The 14,950-nt window shown below is 43.1% G+C and overlaps 1 protein-coding gene across 1 annotated transcript; it reads right to left on the bottom strand.

The window, feature by feature from the left end:
* Positions 1–807: 807 nt before the first annotated feature.
* Positions 808–14,347, bottom strand: CIDEA (cell death inducing DFFA like effector a). The gene is made up of 5 exons (XM_035565375.2): positions 14,229–14,347; positions 10,614–10,770; positions 10,265–10,411; positions 8,130–8,311; positions 808–5,147 (listed from the first exon to the last, which is right to left on the bottom strand). The coding sequence occupies exons 1-5, from the start codon at positions 14,264–14,266 to the stop codon at positions 5,015–5,017; spliced, it is 657 nt and encodes a 218-aa protein (XP_035421268.1). The 5' UTR covers positions 14,267–14,347; the 3' UTR covers positions 808–5,014.
* Between the last annotated feature and the right edge of the window lie 603 nt (positions 14,348–14,950).

Consider the following 14,950-nt stretch of genomic DNA (forward strand, 5'->3'; position numbering starts at 1 on the left):
TTTTTATCCTTTCTTAAGTATGTTTCCAGAGGCACCACCAGCATTGCTGATGGGCTCAGCTTTGGCCAGCAGTGGGTCTGTTTCAATGCCAGCTGGGACCACTTCTACTAGACGAGGGGCAACCCCTGATCTCTCCTCACACAGGCCACCCCGCTACCAAAACCTTGCCATGTACCTCTGTATTGGGTTTATTTTGTGCTTTTCTAAAGCTATAAATCAGACCTCAGTTCTCCCACAAGAAGGAAACCCACTCAGTAGCCAAGCTCTGTAAAATTGTCACTTAAGCTGAGTACAGGAAGTACTGAGTAGGCCAAGGTGATCTCACAACTACATGCTCTTTCCCTTGAAGCATGATTTAATGGTGGATTAGACAAATTTAATTTACTTTAGTGAAACATAAATATCTTTATGCAATCAAAATGTGTACTGGTGTAGGTGTAGGTAAATGACTGCAGGGAGTTTTCCACAAGGCATTTCCATGATCCTTACTGTAGGAGTTGCCTCTTTTCACTAGGTACAAGATATTTCCCAAGCCTTCTATCTCCTGTACTCCGTAGTCTTTTGCAACTTTGGTAAAAGATGGAGGAGGGCACTCCTTTTGTATGGAAAGAAACGATTTGCATGTTTTCTCCGAAGCCAGAAAGTGAGTCAGCAGTAGAGAGTTAAGAGTTCAGAGCCACATAATAGTATCCAGTTACTTCACTGCTGCAGTGCAGCCTTTGGAAACTTGCTGTGGCAGACCATAGATCCATTAGCACTCATGATTATTTCAGGAATAAGTTACTCTGAAAATTAATAGACGCGACATCCAAAGCCACCATTTAAATTTATTCATAGACATTTAAGTATTCCTTAAAATTGGCACCACATATCAGAAAATATTGCCATCGCTGACAGTATAATTCTCACTCATCTCAATTTTCATAGCAAGTTGTAACTACTGGGTCCCAAAGTTTTGAAAAGGTAAAATACCATCTTTTCCCTCAAAAAAACAGCAGTCCTCATGGTTTATAAATATCTTATGGCAAGGTACAGAAAGCAAAGTGATATATGCTAAACCCTACAAGGATAATTACTAGCATATAACTAAAATGGATTGATAATTACATTAATACCTCCAGTAAAGCCTGAGGCATTATGTTCAAAATACACTTTGTGCTTTGGTTTTAAACTTTACTTAAAGAAGCCTATGCCTTTAGTTCAAGTGCTATCTGTGGACAAAGTACGCTGAAATGATTTAGCTATAATGCTAGTCAGTTACACATAATCCTATGCAGTTATCTTCACAGTTCATATTCACAATTATCAACATTTCCTAAATTGTTAACGCCTACCTCTCTACTTACTGTGCTGAAAAAGCTTCCAGCCCGAAGTCCTGTTTTCCTTTCCTTAACCCCTTCCCTCCCTACAGAGAAGGGATTTGAGGATGTTTCCTAGTGCATGTTCCTAATGGTCTAAAGAATTTAGACACTGCCTTATCCTCTCCCCCAGACAGAAAATCTTGTAATCCTGTTTCTCCTGAAAGGACAGGAAGGTGCAAGAAAGCAGCAACTTCATGGGTTTATGAAAGGAAGGAAATGAAGTAAGTTACACACACACACAAAAGCTACTAGATTCTTCATTCTAGTCACGGAGAGAGCAACTTTGTTTTGCCTGCAGAACATGAACAGTGCCTGAGTCAACAAGATCCAGTACTTCAGTGAAAATTCCTTTTTTGGTAACTACAGAGCATGACTTGGTGCATTGTTAGCAAGTGATGCAAAGCAACAGGCAAAAAGGGACAGTGCAAGCAAGGAGGGAGTAAACATGTTGCACACCTTTGAAATTTCAGTGCTACCAGCCTGGACTGCAACAGGAGCAAGTGCAGATTAACTGAGCCTATAGGGGGAAAAAAAATAAAACTAAAAATGTGAAGTAGAAAAGCTAGTTTCATTTCTACATACCTGCAGTTAGGAGCCTGTGCCTTTAGATTTTGTCTCACTGCATACTGCACACCACTCAAATAGTTTTCTGAAAGCTAGATAATGCTGAAGTTCTCTGCTGCGTACCACATACAACTGAAGTAAAAGCTACGCATCTTAAGAAAGCTGTAAAAAGCAAACTGGCTCCAACTCAGAAAATTATGAACTCCTCTGGTTTGACCCAAAGCCAAAAGTTTCTCTGGAAAGAAGTTGGTATAGTAGCAAATATCTTCCTAACACTAAATCTGTAGCAAACCCCAGATTCAGAAGCAATGGAACAATTTCACATTCTCAGAACTTTCCAAGACATTTATCTTCATTCTGAGAAAATATCAAAGCTGAGTTATTTTGTTCAGCTGTTCGCATTTTGAATTAGAGGGAGATGCTCTGAGATGGAGACTTTGCAGCTCACATGACCTTCAGCAGCTTGTTTTAAGTGAGGCTGCCAAAGAAGCAGCTGCTTAAAAACTTTTCAAATTCATATCCAGTTAGCCTTTTAGACCATGTTCAGTCCTACAGTAACACCACTGGAAACTATGGAGTGTGTTAGTTGTGTGACAACTGCCCTGGCTGCAGAGGGGAGGAATTTGGTATCTGCACACTTCAGACTTGCAGATGCTTTTCTATTACAGATGTTGAAGATGCAATTCGCACTGATTAATGCAATATTGAACTATGCAAGTTCTGTTGTTTGCTTTTTTTATGTTGGTGCTTCCACCATTAGCAACATATATATTATTAGAAGCATTACCTGTAGTTTACTTTCAAGAAATGGTCTTGTTTTAATGGAATAAATGGTCCTTAAAAGCTGGAAGAATTAATGACAAAGCCCTTGTACTGCATCAGCTAAATGCAATTCCTTAGGGAGAATTGGGGTTAGAAAGGCTCTGGCCATCAGTTATCATGGTATCAGTGGGAGGGGGGGGGGGGAAGGTGGTGAGCAAGAACAATACAGATAAAGTCTAAAGTCTCCATTTCAACATAACCTTTTTCTCATTACCTGTAGAGCAGTTTGTTCTCTTTTGAAGGAAACCTGACAGTGCTGCAAGCTGCAGACATTCTTCCTCCAGAGAAATAAGTTAAAAAAAAAAAAAAAAACAAACCACAGTTCTCCCCTTGTCTCTAGCTGCGTGCCTCACCACCATCCCCTCTCCCCCCAGCAAATATTCAGAAGTGGATGGAAAACAACGGAAATCAGAAGAAAAAAACACAAAAGTTTCTTCTTAGCTGTCTACTCATCTGTAATACCAGTAGTGAAGAGACAGGTGGAGACCTAGAAAACTTGGGTCTGTCAGTGCCTTTAAGACTGATTTTAGGCTGCTTTTCACCACAACAGTGATTTGAAAGATGCAGCCCCAGCTGGTTAAGTCAGATCCATAAAGGGAAGGCAAAAATAAATGTTTGAAGTTGAAGTTCGCAGATAAACATGAGAGCAATATTCCCACGTGTCAGTAACGTTTGAAGGGAACAGGCGCAGCTGACAGATCAGAACAGATACCAGCAACCATGATGCTTGCTCTTTTCAGCCCATCTGTTCCTCTTTTTGCACAACAGGTTTTCCTCCACCTAATCAGTGCACTTGATGCACGTGGTTAAAGGATTCTTGTCTCAGCAGAAGCACAGCCAGCACCTTGGGGCCCATGTTGGTCTCTTTCCCTTTCGCTCCTGCTACTTTCTTCCCCCATCCCACTTGTTCCCCCTCTCGCTAGGATCTCTCTGCCTGGGTGGCACCCGCTGTCAGGTCAGACATTTACCTGGGTCTGTCATGTCCTTAACAGCTTTCAGTCTTAAGCAAGAAAATAATTTATTAAAATCCAACAGAAGAAAGCAAATGAAAATCTCAAAAGCCACACCTGTGAACAACAGAAGTTGGACTTCTTCCCTTCAGCAATGGGAGTCTGAATTTTGACACAAGATGCCTACACCACTGCTTGTTTTCTAGCTTGTCTTACCGTTAAGGAGACCCTTACTGGAAACTAGTCACATTAGCCGTTCACGAAGCTGTTAAAAAACTTTCTGGACAATCCTATCGAAAAATTAAAAACTTTGCCCTTTAATACAACTTGTCTTGGTAGACTGCAAGATTGCAAATATCCAGTTTAGAGCATATGCATGTTACACAGCAACGTCCTGCTGCTCTCCCCTGAGCACAGGGACATCAAAATTTAATGTCTCTTCCGGATCCCTACTACATGCACTTTAAGTACAGCTTGGGATGTAGTGTCATCTTGTAGCTGAAGAGCAAAAGTTACAGAAGTGAAGGTTTACACCTGAAAGAAGCTTCAGGAGGTTTCCTGTAAGCCATGTGCATGAAGCTACGGCAAGGTATTCAATACTTCAGGCAAAATGGGACATCAAACACATTAAAGAAATTATCGTTCTTCAACTGGTATAAGCTATACTCACCAGAACTTTCTGTACATTTGAAGACAAATATAGAGAGTTACATGTTTTTTTTTGCTTGTTTTAAGGGAAGTAAGGCTAAGTTTTAAGCTTCTGTATAGTACTTGCACTTTCTCCAATTAGAATTCATGAGATTAGGCCGGTCACTGAACCAGAATTCAGCTGTACTATATATTTCCATTGTTAGAAGTAGTAAATAAGTACACTTCACCCTTTTGTACCTCAGTGCCAGCTGGACACCAGTACCAGCAGTGTTAAGGATTAAAAACAAAAACAACCACAGCCCTGTCTGTTCAGAAGGCAAGCGGACAGCCATGAAAAAACAAACCATGTTTTGATCAGTGCAAGGAAAGGATCCAGTGGTTACAAAGCATGCATATTTCTAAGTATTCTTATTTTCTGTTGAGTTGCAGGGGTAAAAACTTGCCCTCTCTTCCTTTGCCCAGTTCTCAGACATTAGGCACCCATCCTTTTGCTGTGTAAACACCAAACACTTACTTTATGACTAAGGTCTACAAGCATTCCCAAACGGTAAAACTGTTAGTTCACCTCAGTGGACATCTCCCCCCTATAACATCATTACAATCAAACTTGGGCAAGGGAATGTCTTTAGGCAAAAGGATCCAATATCAGGAGTGCAGCTGTGGTTATTACTTGTGCTGCGTTCTTGCACAGGTGCCGTCTTCATCATATTCATCCATCAGCTGCAACATGTATGTTCCAGTATAGAGAAGAAACTGTCCAGTTATTTGTGCCGCGTGGGACATGAGCTGAAGCACCTTCCTAGAAGAAAAGCCATTTATTTAAAAAAAATGTCAACAACAGGGCAACGTAGCCCAAACCCCTCCCACCCCCAGCACCTTTAGGATGAATTAGGTAGATATGTTTAGGAATTCTCTCATTCCTTTTCACTTCTGAGAGGATGGTCATTTCCATACCTTCTTTAGTGCAATTACTTCTGTCTGTGGCCATTGACTGAAAGAAAACTGTTGGCATGTTGTAGACTTGGGCAGAACCAGAAAACACATTTAATGAATCATTCTGTAATCCCATTAGGCCACCTGGAAAACCATCACTCAAACTACCAGAGCATCCCTGGAGATTTAACATTGCCTGGGAGCCCCGCAGCATGAACTGATCTTGCTTCTCACCTTTAGGCAGGTCACTAAGAAGCCTGTGCGCACCTCCAAGCTACAGATCAAACTTGATTAGCGCTGAAGCTCAGCAATCACAGTACAGTGGATGCCCAACAGCAAAATAAGTGAAGCCAATCAAATTAACTGTCCAAGCTGCAAACATTAATAATTCTCAGTTCACAACCATTTTAACATGTTAGTATTTATCTGAATTGAAACATACGGTGTGAGAATCTAGGTGGATCTACAAATTAAGATCAAGAGAGCATCCAAAGGAATAGAGATTATCATATCTGAGTGGTCATTTATTCAATTTATTTATACCTGTTTCTTTTTCCCCCTTCCAATCTCCAAGAAATAATGAGGACATGAATGCTGAGAGAGATATTCAAGCTTTAATCTTTCAAAGTAGGCCCTCATACATATAAAGTTAAGGCATTGGGGAAGTAGCACACAAGAACTTGGACCACACCAAAATTGGAAGGGGATCAGTTTCTGACAATGCAGAAACCATACCAGTGATCCCCTTCTCCAAAAAGGGGAAGACTTTTTGTATTCCTGTCCAAGTCAACATGCAACTGTGAACCCTCTGTTGCTATTCACTTCTCCCTTCACCTCTCGCAGAGAACGCAAAGTTCTCACAATTTTTTTTTTCCCCACTCTAGTGAAAGGTTTGCAGTCAAGATCCAATGTTTCAAAGGAGTTGAATACCCTGGTACTTAGAGCCTTTAAAAAAAAAAAAGACTGTACCCTTATTCATGCTCCCCACACATATGCCATTTCAGTGTGTCCTTCCCTCCACAGGACAGCGCAGGCAAAGGAGCTGTACAGTCAAAGAAAGCTGCACCTGGTACCGAGCCTTTGGGCAGCTGCAGTGTGTCACTTGCACACGAGAGCAGTTGTCACTTAAGCCACGGAGGAAGTTATTTGTTGAACTGGACATTTGATCCATCAGTTGGACCAGACAGGGAGAAACCCTGAAGAGAAATGCACTAATGAGACCTGGCAGGCTTCGAGCCCCTCCCACCAACTAACAACTGCACTGTTTTAAAGTTGTTTTTTTCCCCCCCCCCCCCCCCCCTCACATTCCACAGGTGGGCTCAGGAAGAGGGCATCAGAGCTGGCAACTTGTAACTCATTAGCAGAGGGACTACACTGAGAATCTAACGCTGTGTGTCTCCAGTTTAAATAGCAAATTGAGGCAGACTGTCTGTCCTATTCAAGAGCACCCAAGGTTCTCTTCTCTCTCCCCCTGCTCCTTGCTGGTGGACTATTTTCCCAGCCTCACACCGGCACTTCCCCTTCAACTCTTTGCGATGTAACAGCACTTCCAGAAGAACTCCGCAGCTACTTCAGCTGTTTGCCAGCACTTCTTGTTTCTCACCAGCCGCACTGTGTTGGCGGGGAGGCAGAACTGTCACTTAAAGTTCTCCTCAACAGCGCAAGTTCCAGTGCCAACACTCATCCCCATAACAGATAGCCAGAAATACAGAGTTTGCTCTGGCTCAAGAGGCTTAACAAACACAGGAACTGGAGGAGTGCAGCTGTCTGAGGGCGGACCTTTGCTTTGAAGAGACTCTAGTGAAACCAGTGCTACGGGTGGGCGTAGCATACAGCTGGAACATCTCTGCAGCCCGGGCAGAGATCAGCCTCATCTACAGTCACACCAGCTGTAGTCTGAAAGATTAAGCAAGGGACCACCGAAGCAGAATGGCAGAGGTCAGACGGGGAATAAGATTAGCGTTACGATGCTTAATACCTGCATCCATGAGCCTAGGGACTACTTGAAGACTTCAAACTTAAAGACTGCATGCTGCCCAAGTGAAATAAACTCACTCACAGGCCATGTAATCTGTTCTGAACAGTGTAGGTCTGGTTCTCAAGTAACAAAATGCAGCAACTACACTACTGCATCTCAACCAGAATTTGGCAGGGCAGGTAGAGAAATTCAGAGCTGTAGCTTAAACAGCTGTTAAAAATCAGAGTATGGTATCTCTGTGAAGGAGTCTGAGCTCAAAGTTTTCTTCCATCAGGGCAAGACACAGCTGGTTTTGACATGGCACTGACTTTCACAGTTGAAAGGACAGATATTGTTTTGAGACAGTATTTCCCAACAGCCTGTTCTACCAAACTTGCAATCCACTACAGCTTGCTCCTGTGGAAGACAGTGGTCCTTGCTAGACTCTCTTAGAGACTACGAGAATCTTTTCCCCCGTGTCTCCATGTACCTTTCAGGAGGTAAATTTGACAGCCACCATGAAGACCTCTGTCTTTAGATCTCCAATTCCTGTCTTATTTCATCTCACTGAAGTTCCCCTCCAAAGAGCCTTCCTCAGCACCCTGCATTCTTTAAACAAGTCAAAGAAATCTGAGGAAATTCTCCCAAGAGATTGTACCTAGTCTCTTGATATGAGTAAAAGCTAATAGGGTTTTGTCCTGTGGGAAATTTAAGATTCCACCATAAAAAACTACGGTAAGTTTTTACAAGACAGCTATTAAAGGAAGATTCAGCATATTGGGCAGATAAAAGAATTAATAAAATATTACATTTATATAAACTTCATAGAATTGATAAGCAAACAGGTTTTCATTAATGCATATGCCTGATCAGCAATGGAAACATACTTACCGCAGTACATTTTTTGCTCCCATACATTTGATGTCATATGACACTGAGTAGATCTCATAAAAAGTTGCCTTCACATTTAAGCAGCCAATAAAATCCTTAGGGTTCAGCTTGTACAGATCGAATGTGATGTTAGCTACTCCCATTTTCTTCTTTTGTCTTGCAGGGACGACTCCATTTCTTGTCTAATTTAAAAAGAGGGAGACAGTTTATATCGTAAGCCAGGGAACCATGGCAAGACAATTGTGAATGGTGCAGTTCTTTAGAAGTAACTCACTTATTCTTAACCAATTCTAAATTAGAAATAAAAAGCACTGAGCGATAAGCCAGTCTGTAGCTTATGCAATTTTGTTCAAGTCCTGATTAGGCTTCTGAAACTATTCCAAAAGGTCCACACAAACAGGACACCAAATTAACAAGACATTAGGTTGTTTTGTTTAGGAATGAACACAAAAGTGATCAGCAATCTTGGAGATAGCTGATACATGTTGTTCAGGTGAAGTAAAGCCTCACTTCCTGTGAAGATCTGTGAAAAAAGTCAAGTTCTCATTTCAAATCCTAGCTCACCTTTCTTTTCCTTCTTTCTAAAAAGTAAATGGAAGAAGGAGCCACTACTGATTAGGCCCAGGCTTTAGTACTGAGTTTAAGCTGGAAAAAGAAGAGCAAGAGAAGTGCGGAAAGTCATCTTCCACCTCTTACTAAAAGCAGCCCTTGCCCTCTTTCAAGAGTGGGTCATTTGCTTCAAGAAAAAGAAAAAAAAGAGAAATAGTAAGGAATACCCTTATTTAGAGAGACATCTAGTGGATACGTGGGTTGCTCTGCTCAGCACATTCAGTTCAAAGATTGTACCGTAGCACCTGCCAATCCGCTTTTTGTATGCTAAATGAAGCAATAAAGTTGTGTAAGGCTGGGGCTTTTTGTACTTGTCATCCCAGTGCTCAGACAGTGCCACGGTAAGTCAGACAAACTTAAACACTGCAGTGTATCATCAGCCAACAATTTTATGCCTGTTTTACTCCGATAGCCTCTGAGCTCCCAGCTCCAGCACGTAGAACCCTACCAACAAAGGTTTTTAACACGTACCATGCAGTTGGGTTTGCTTGGGAGCACGTCCCCATTAGCACACAGGACATTTGGATAAAGCGTGCACGCTGAGGAGGGCAGCATTTAAACTTGTTTTGCTGCCACGCCAAACAGGACATAAGGCAAGGGGAGAAGGAGCAAGGCGGAGTCATACCCTGGCTGCAACACCTTTTCTGCTTTCGGAGCTCATGGCCAGATGCAGCAGGTTGCTAAGTCAGTGAGTTATCTTGGGGAAAAAACAGACAACCTGCCCATGCTGCAATAAGAGACAAACAACGGGGCCACATGATTGAGCCATGCACCTACAGACAGGAACAGTGGGCCAGCTTGCAGCTACTAAGCTAACTCTGCACCTGGCAGAAGAAATTTTAACGCTAGCTTTCTAACAACAATCATTTCATTGTGAGAAACTTCAGAGTTTGACTATCTTACTAATGAACTCCTCCACAAAACTAACTGGACACTAAATTTACACTATTAAAAGGCTAAAGCTAGGCAATCTTAACATCTCTCAAAATATCTAGAGGCATGAAGGCTAATATTCTAATGTTAGGTTTTGATGACAACCTTTAGCTGTTTGCAAGATTAGTACAGGCATTTTTCTCATCTTCACTATTACTGCATTCACAAGGCAAAGCTTGTCTTATATTGCTTGATTTGGGCATTCTCCCTCCCCCCAAAACAAATTGAAGAGATTGATTTCTTTAAGCTAAAAATACAAAGTCCTCATTCCCTGTGTGTTATGCAACAGCTCAAGAAGTAAGTTATTCCTGAGGTGCTCCAAAAGTGGGATTTTCCCCCTATAATTCTTTTCAGTGGTAGCATTTCAGTTCAGTTCTTGGCAGATTTTTGTCAACAGTTCTATGTCCCAGCAGGGGACAAAAAATGAACTTGTTAAGCCTTCCTGGATGATAGAACAAGGAGTTGATATCTTCCCTTACACAGGGAAAGTTTTCTTCCTCATCTCCCCCTCTTCCCAAAAATTTAAGAAGCCTTTTTCCAGACCTTTTTCCATCCACTTCTATTCAAGCAGGAGGGAGGCAGTGAACACTTACTTGGGTCCATTTCTGTCCTTTTTCTAGAACCATGAAGTGTGTGTTATCATCCAGGGACCGAAAGAACTCTTCTGTGTCCACAACCGTGCCATCTTCTTCCAAAACCAGAGTAACGACTCCAGTGGTTATAAGGAAGGCTTCTAAAGTCTGCAAAAAACAGCAGATTGTAGAATTCAAACGGGAGCCTATCACTGTGATATTTTTTCCCCTCTGTCATTTAATATTTAGACTTGCATTCTCCTGAACTTCCCCACTAACGATATTGAGAAGAACGACAGTCGGTGGGTTGCCTTCCTGCAATACTGCACTTCAGTGCAAGTTTCAGCCAGAGTGGGAGCGTTTGCTGTACCTTGCTGATGAGTTCTTGCAGACTGCTCGCAACAATTCCTTTCCGGCTGCTCCTGGAGGCATTTGACACACGGAAAGGTCGCCCTGCAGGCATGAGAGGAGGGAACAGGGTCTGTTTTGTTACTGCTCCCACAGATGCTCCCATGGATACCAAAGATCTAAGATAAATAAAAATTCAGTGTAGTTATAAAAATAGTTACGACAAGTACCACAAGAAGGAGGAGGACCCGTTGAGTTCGGTACACAAGGACATTATACGAGCAATTCACGGGTCACGTTGGACTTGTGGAGCTCGCTTTCAAAAGTACCCACTACATAGCCCTACAGTTGTCTCTGAACTTTCCCTTGCCGGTGACATTTGAAAACCACTTCTCAAATGAAAAACATTTCGAGCAGATGTGGGCCAAGTTGCTGCTGAGCTCAGCTGACATCAAGGTTACAGTAAAGTCAACAGGTTTTAACACTACAGTGGATTAGAAAGGCAGCAGCTCTTACTGCATGCAGCCATATAAATCACTCTCTTTACCTGCAAGATAAACACTCGGTCAGATGGTACACACGACTACTTTCAACTATTTATTTAAGGTAAGAGTTAGCTTTAGGGAGACCGAACATACCGTCCACATTCAAAACACCTAGTTTCAGAACGCAGGTGGAGCTTTTTGATAGTTATGCTTGACTTGCAAACAGCAAAGATGCTTATAAATAACATCTACAGCCTATAAAGCTTCATTTAGCTTTGAGAATGACAAAATAAGACTTATTTGTGCCCTAATGTATCAAAGGAAGCTGAATGAAATTAAATTAAGATCCAAGCACACACGCGGATAGCATTGGAGCAGGCTACCAGCGAGGCTAGGAATTCAAACGCTTTTTTGGAACAGCATGGAGCTGGGACAGGGGAGAGTCAGGCTGGGTATTAGGGAAAGGTTTTGCACCCAGAGGGTGGTCGGGCACTGGGACAGGCTCCCCAGGGCAGTGGTCAGGGCACTGAGCCTACTGGACTTGAAGAAATGTTTGGACAACGCTCTCAGACATAGGGTCTGATTTTTGGGTGGTCCTGTGCAGAGCCAGGAGTTGGACTCCTTGTGGGTCCCTTCCAACTTGGCATATTCTGTGATTCTTTTAGAAAGAGGTTTTGAGTTTTCCTGGACAATCACATCTTCAATAGTGACTGTTTATGTTCTCGAATTACATCACTTAAATATCCCTAGGTGATAGTCCCCTAAATATTACCAGTGACAGCTTTTTACTTCCAAATTGTATTGGTTAATTTAATACCCAGACAATTTGCCAAAAATCACCACCTGGAAGAAAATAAATATCTTTTCCAGATCTCGTATCTGGTCTTTAAGCATATTTTTGAGATGCATGGGAAGTCATTTTTGTGACTAGCTAGCTAATTTCAGTAATTAACTTATTTCCTGCTCTCATTCTGAACCACTAATTCTACAGGGCTTTGGGATACTACTTTTCCTCTGTACGCTGAAGAGTTTCTCTTCCTCAAAAATTCATCAGCATTATTGGAGCATATATTTTTAAAAGGAGTGGGGTGTTCAAGGATTATTTCTAGCTGAACCTAATAGTGTCTCAGTAGTGCTGTCTGAACACCAGGTCTCTGGCTTTCAACACTTTGCAAGTATGTTCATGTGGCATAACAAAGCAGGTGCGGGTGAGCATTCAGTAAGGTTTTCAGGAGACTGTCATTGTTTCAAATGAAAAAGCTACACACTTTCCTCCTGGAGAAGGATCACAGTCAGGGAGGAGGACAAGATGACAAAATAGCACGGCGGAAGACACTAACTTCCCCTCCATAGACGGAAAGTGTGCTAGGACAGGGTGTGTGTGTGTTAATCTCTGCACTGACTAAGCAGTGCCCCAATCACCCTGCAGGCAGCTCCCATTCTGAATCACTCCAGTCTCTTCCTCAGGTATGAAGCCCGTGCATTTATCTCAGCACTGGTGACCCCACTTTGCTGGGCACCTGGTTGTTAGCAAGTGCAGCGTTTAGGATTCATGACAGAACACTTCCAGAGCTAGCACAACCCATTCCCCCCCCACATTTGAAAACTATCATGTAGAATATTTCCTTGAGTGGTATATATGACAATACTGCCAAGATTTCTTTTGTGATGACAGAAGATACCAGTCCTGTTCTTTCCCATTACTTAAGCCCAGGTGCTATTCATAAAAAGACAAAGCGTGGGGAAAAAAGCCAAGCCACACATCCCAATGCAGCAGGAAGAGCATTAGGGACACAGCTCACAGGCAGGACTCAAGATCTTTTAAGAGCAAGGGTTCATCTCGGGCATTAGCAGAGCCAACTCCATAAGCCCTTTTTTGTAGGTCTAAGAAAAATTTTCTTCAGAGCTCAACAACCATGATCTTATACCATTGCCTAATTCTATCAGTGGAAAGAAGTCAAAACCAAGAAGATTAATAAACCAGGACTTTCATTAGCTCCACCAGGCTGCCACTTAACAGCAGTCCAAGCCTCGGGTAGGTATTTAACAAACGATGCCATTCCACTTATGTTTCCATAAGAGTAGTCAAAATCTTTCAAGTAAGTCTGCCCATGAAGCAGCGTGTCTAGAGCAGGGTGAGGTTCCAGTCAATATTAAGTACTAGGTAACAAAAGCCAGTATAGTTTAAAAAAAAAAAAAAAAAAAAAAAAAAAAAAAAAAGCCTGAAAACAGAGTGAACCCTTCCATTTCTGGGTCTACTGCCTAAAGCCTGTTTTGCTTGTTTCCCCTCACACATATGCAGACCAGAGACTCACAGGTGTCAGCCTTTGTTTGGGACTCTTAGAAAGAAATATCACTTCTTTTTTTGCAGGGAATTTCCCTGCTAGATTGGAGTTACTGAAAATAATTGCCTACTAAAAGGAGATCAAGCGTCAGGGAATAAGCGGTACAGAGGAAAGGGACGGTGCTGAAGTGCAGATCTTCGCTCTTCCCTACAGGAGAAGGGATCCTATGTCAGTGGAAAACACAAGAACTCAGAAAAGCGTTTATAACTGAAGAAGAAAATATCTTCAAGCTCTAGCACATCATCCAACTTGCTCTGTATAATCCCAACCACTTAGAGACTCACAGACACTGTCCCAAGCATTCGGTGTAGTGCCAGGGCTGGGGGACAGCTGAGCTCTTTGTTTTGGAGGAGAAACCAGGGATTAAAAACCTGCCTTGAGCCCTATACGCTAATTTCACTCGTTATCTTTGTTTGCAATATGCCTTGTATGTTTGTCTAAGAATGTGGTGCAATGGTCCTCAGCCCCAGGAAAACCAACATTGCACAACACAAGAGCTTCAGAATATGGCACGGCTGGATTTTTAGGTTAGAGTTCACTGACAAACGACAACGGCAGTAACAACAAAACCAAAAATAAGTCAGAAATCAGCCGGGAGACTGTGTGTCCCACCTGGCTTCCCCGATAAACACAGCCTGAAAAGACACCACAGCCTGTGAGGCACAAAAGCGGAGCAGACAGCCCAAACGCCAGCACCGACCCCGGGACGAGAGGGGACGGCGCCGAGCTCCCCCGCCAAGCGAACCTCCGCTTCTCAGGCTTCTTAAAAAATAAATTAAAAGGAAACGGGGACGCGGGGACACTCACCGCACCGCCGAGCCCACGTAGCCCCTCGCCGCCTCCATAGCCCGGCCCTCCCCGGCTACCGGGCAGCGCCGGCCGCCACCGCCCCTTAATGGGGAGCGGGGCCGCTCCGCCTCCCCGGCCGGCCTGCCCCCGGGGCGGCCCTCAACCCGCCCCCGGGAGAGGGGAGGCATGCCCGGGGGGTGGGCTGCTGGAGCAGCATCGTCCGTGTCCTGGGGTGCCGTCCATCCCACCCCTGGACCCCCTTCCCCCGCCCCGAGAGCCGGCTGGCTCCAAGTTCCTCCCTGTCACGACGAATGGTGGCGGGGTTGTGCTGACAGGTGCCAGGCGAAGCACCTCGGAGGGAAGATTTATCGTTATTGTTATTCCCGATTAGTTTTTTTCTTTTTTCTTGTCTTTTACCCAGGGAAGGAAAGAGAAAGATTGCTTGTTCCGTGTGTATCTGAGTTATAGCTAATATAGCAACAGCAGGAGCCAATCCCATTTGAAGCCTCTAAGCATTAGAGTAAATCAACAGATTAAAGTGCTTCAGCTTCTGATTTTAGAGCCCGGGAATAAGCTTACAACTTGGATTAATGTATATAGTAGCTTCACTGGAGGTATTTAGCCTTCCTAGGGCATGGGCAGTGGTGATTTCTGTTTATGGGACGGGTAAACAATGTAGTTTTTTTCTTTTTCATGCTTGCCCACAGGCACAGATACGGTATGTTTCAGCTCTGAAACAA

This window comes from Cygnus atratus, chromosome 2 (assembly GCF_013377495.2).
Source record: "Cygnus atratus isolate AKBS03 ecotype Queensland, Australia chromosome 2, CAtr_DNAZoo_HiC_assembly, whole genome shotgun sequence".
NCBI lineage: Eukaryota > Metazoa > Chordata > Aves > Anseriformes > Anatidae > Cygnus > Cygnus atratus.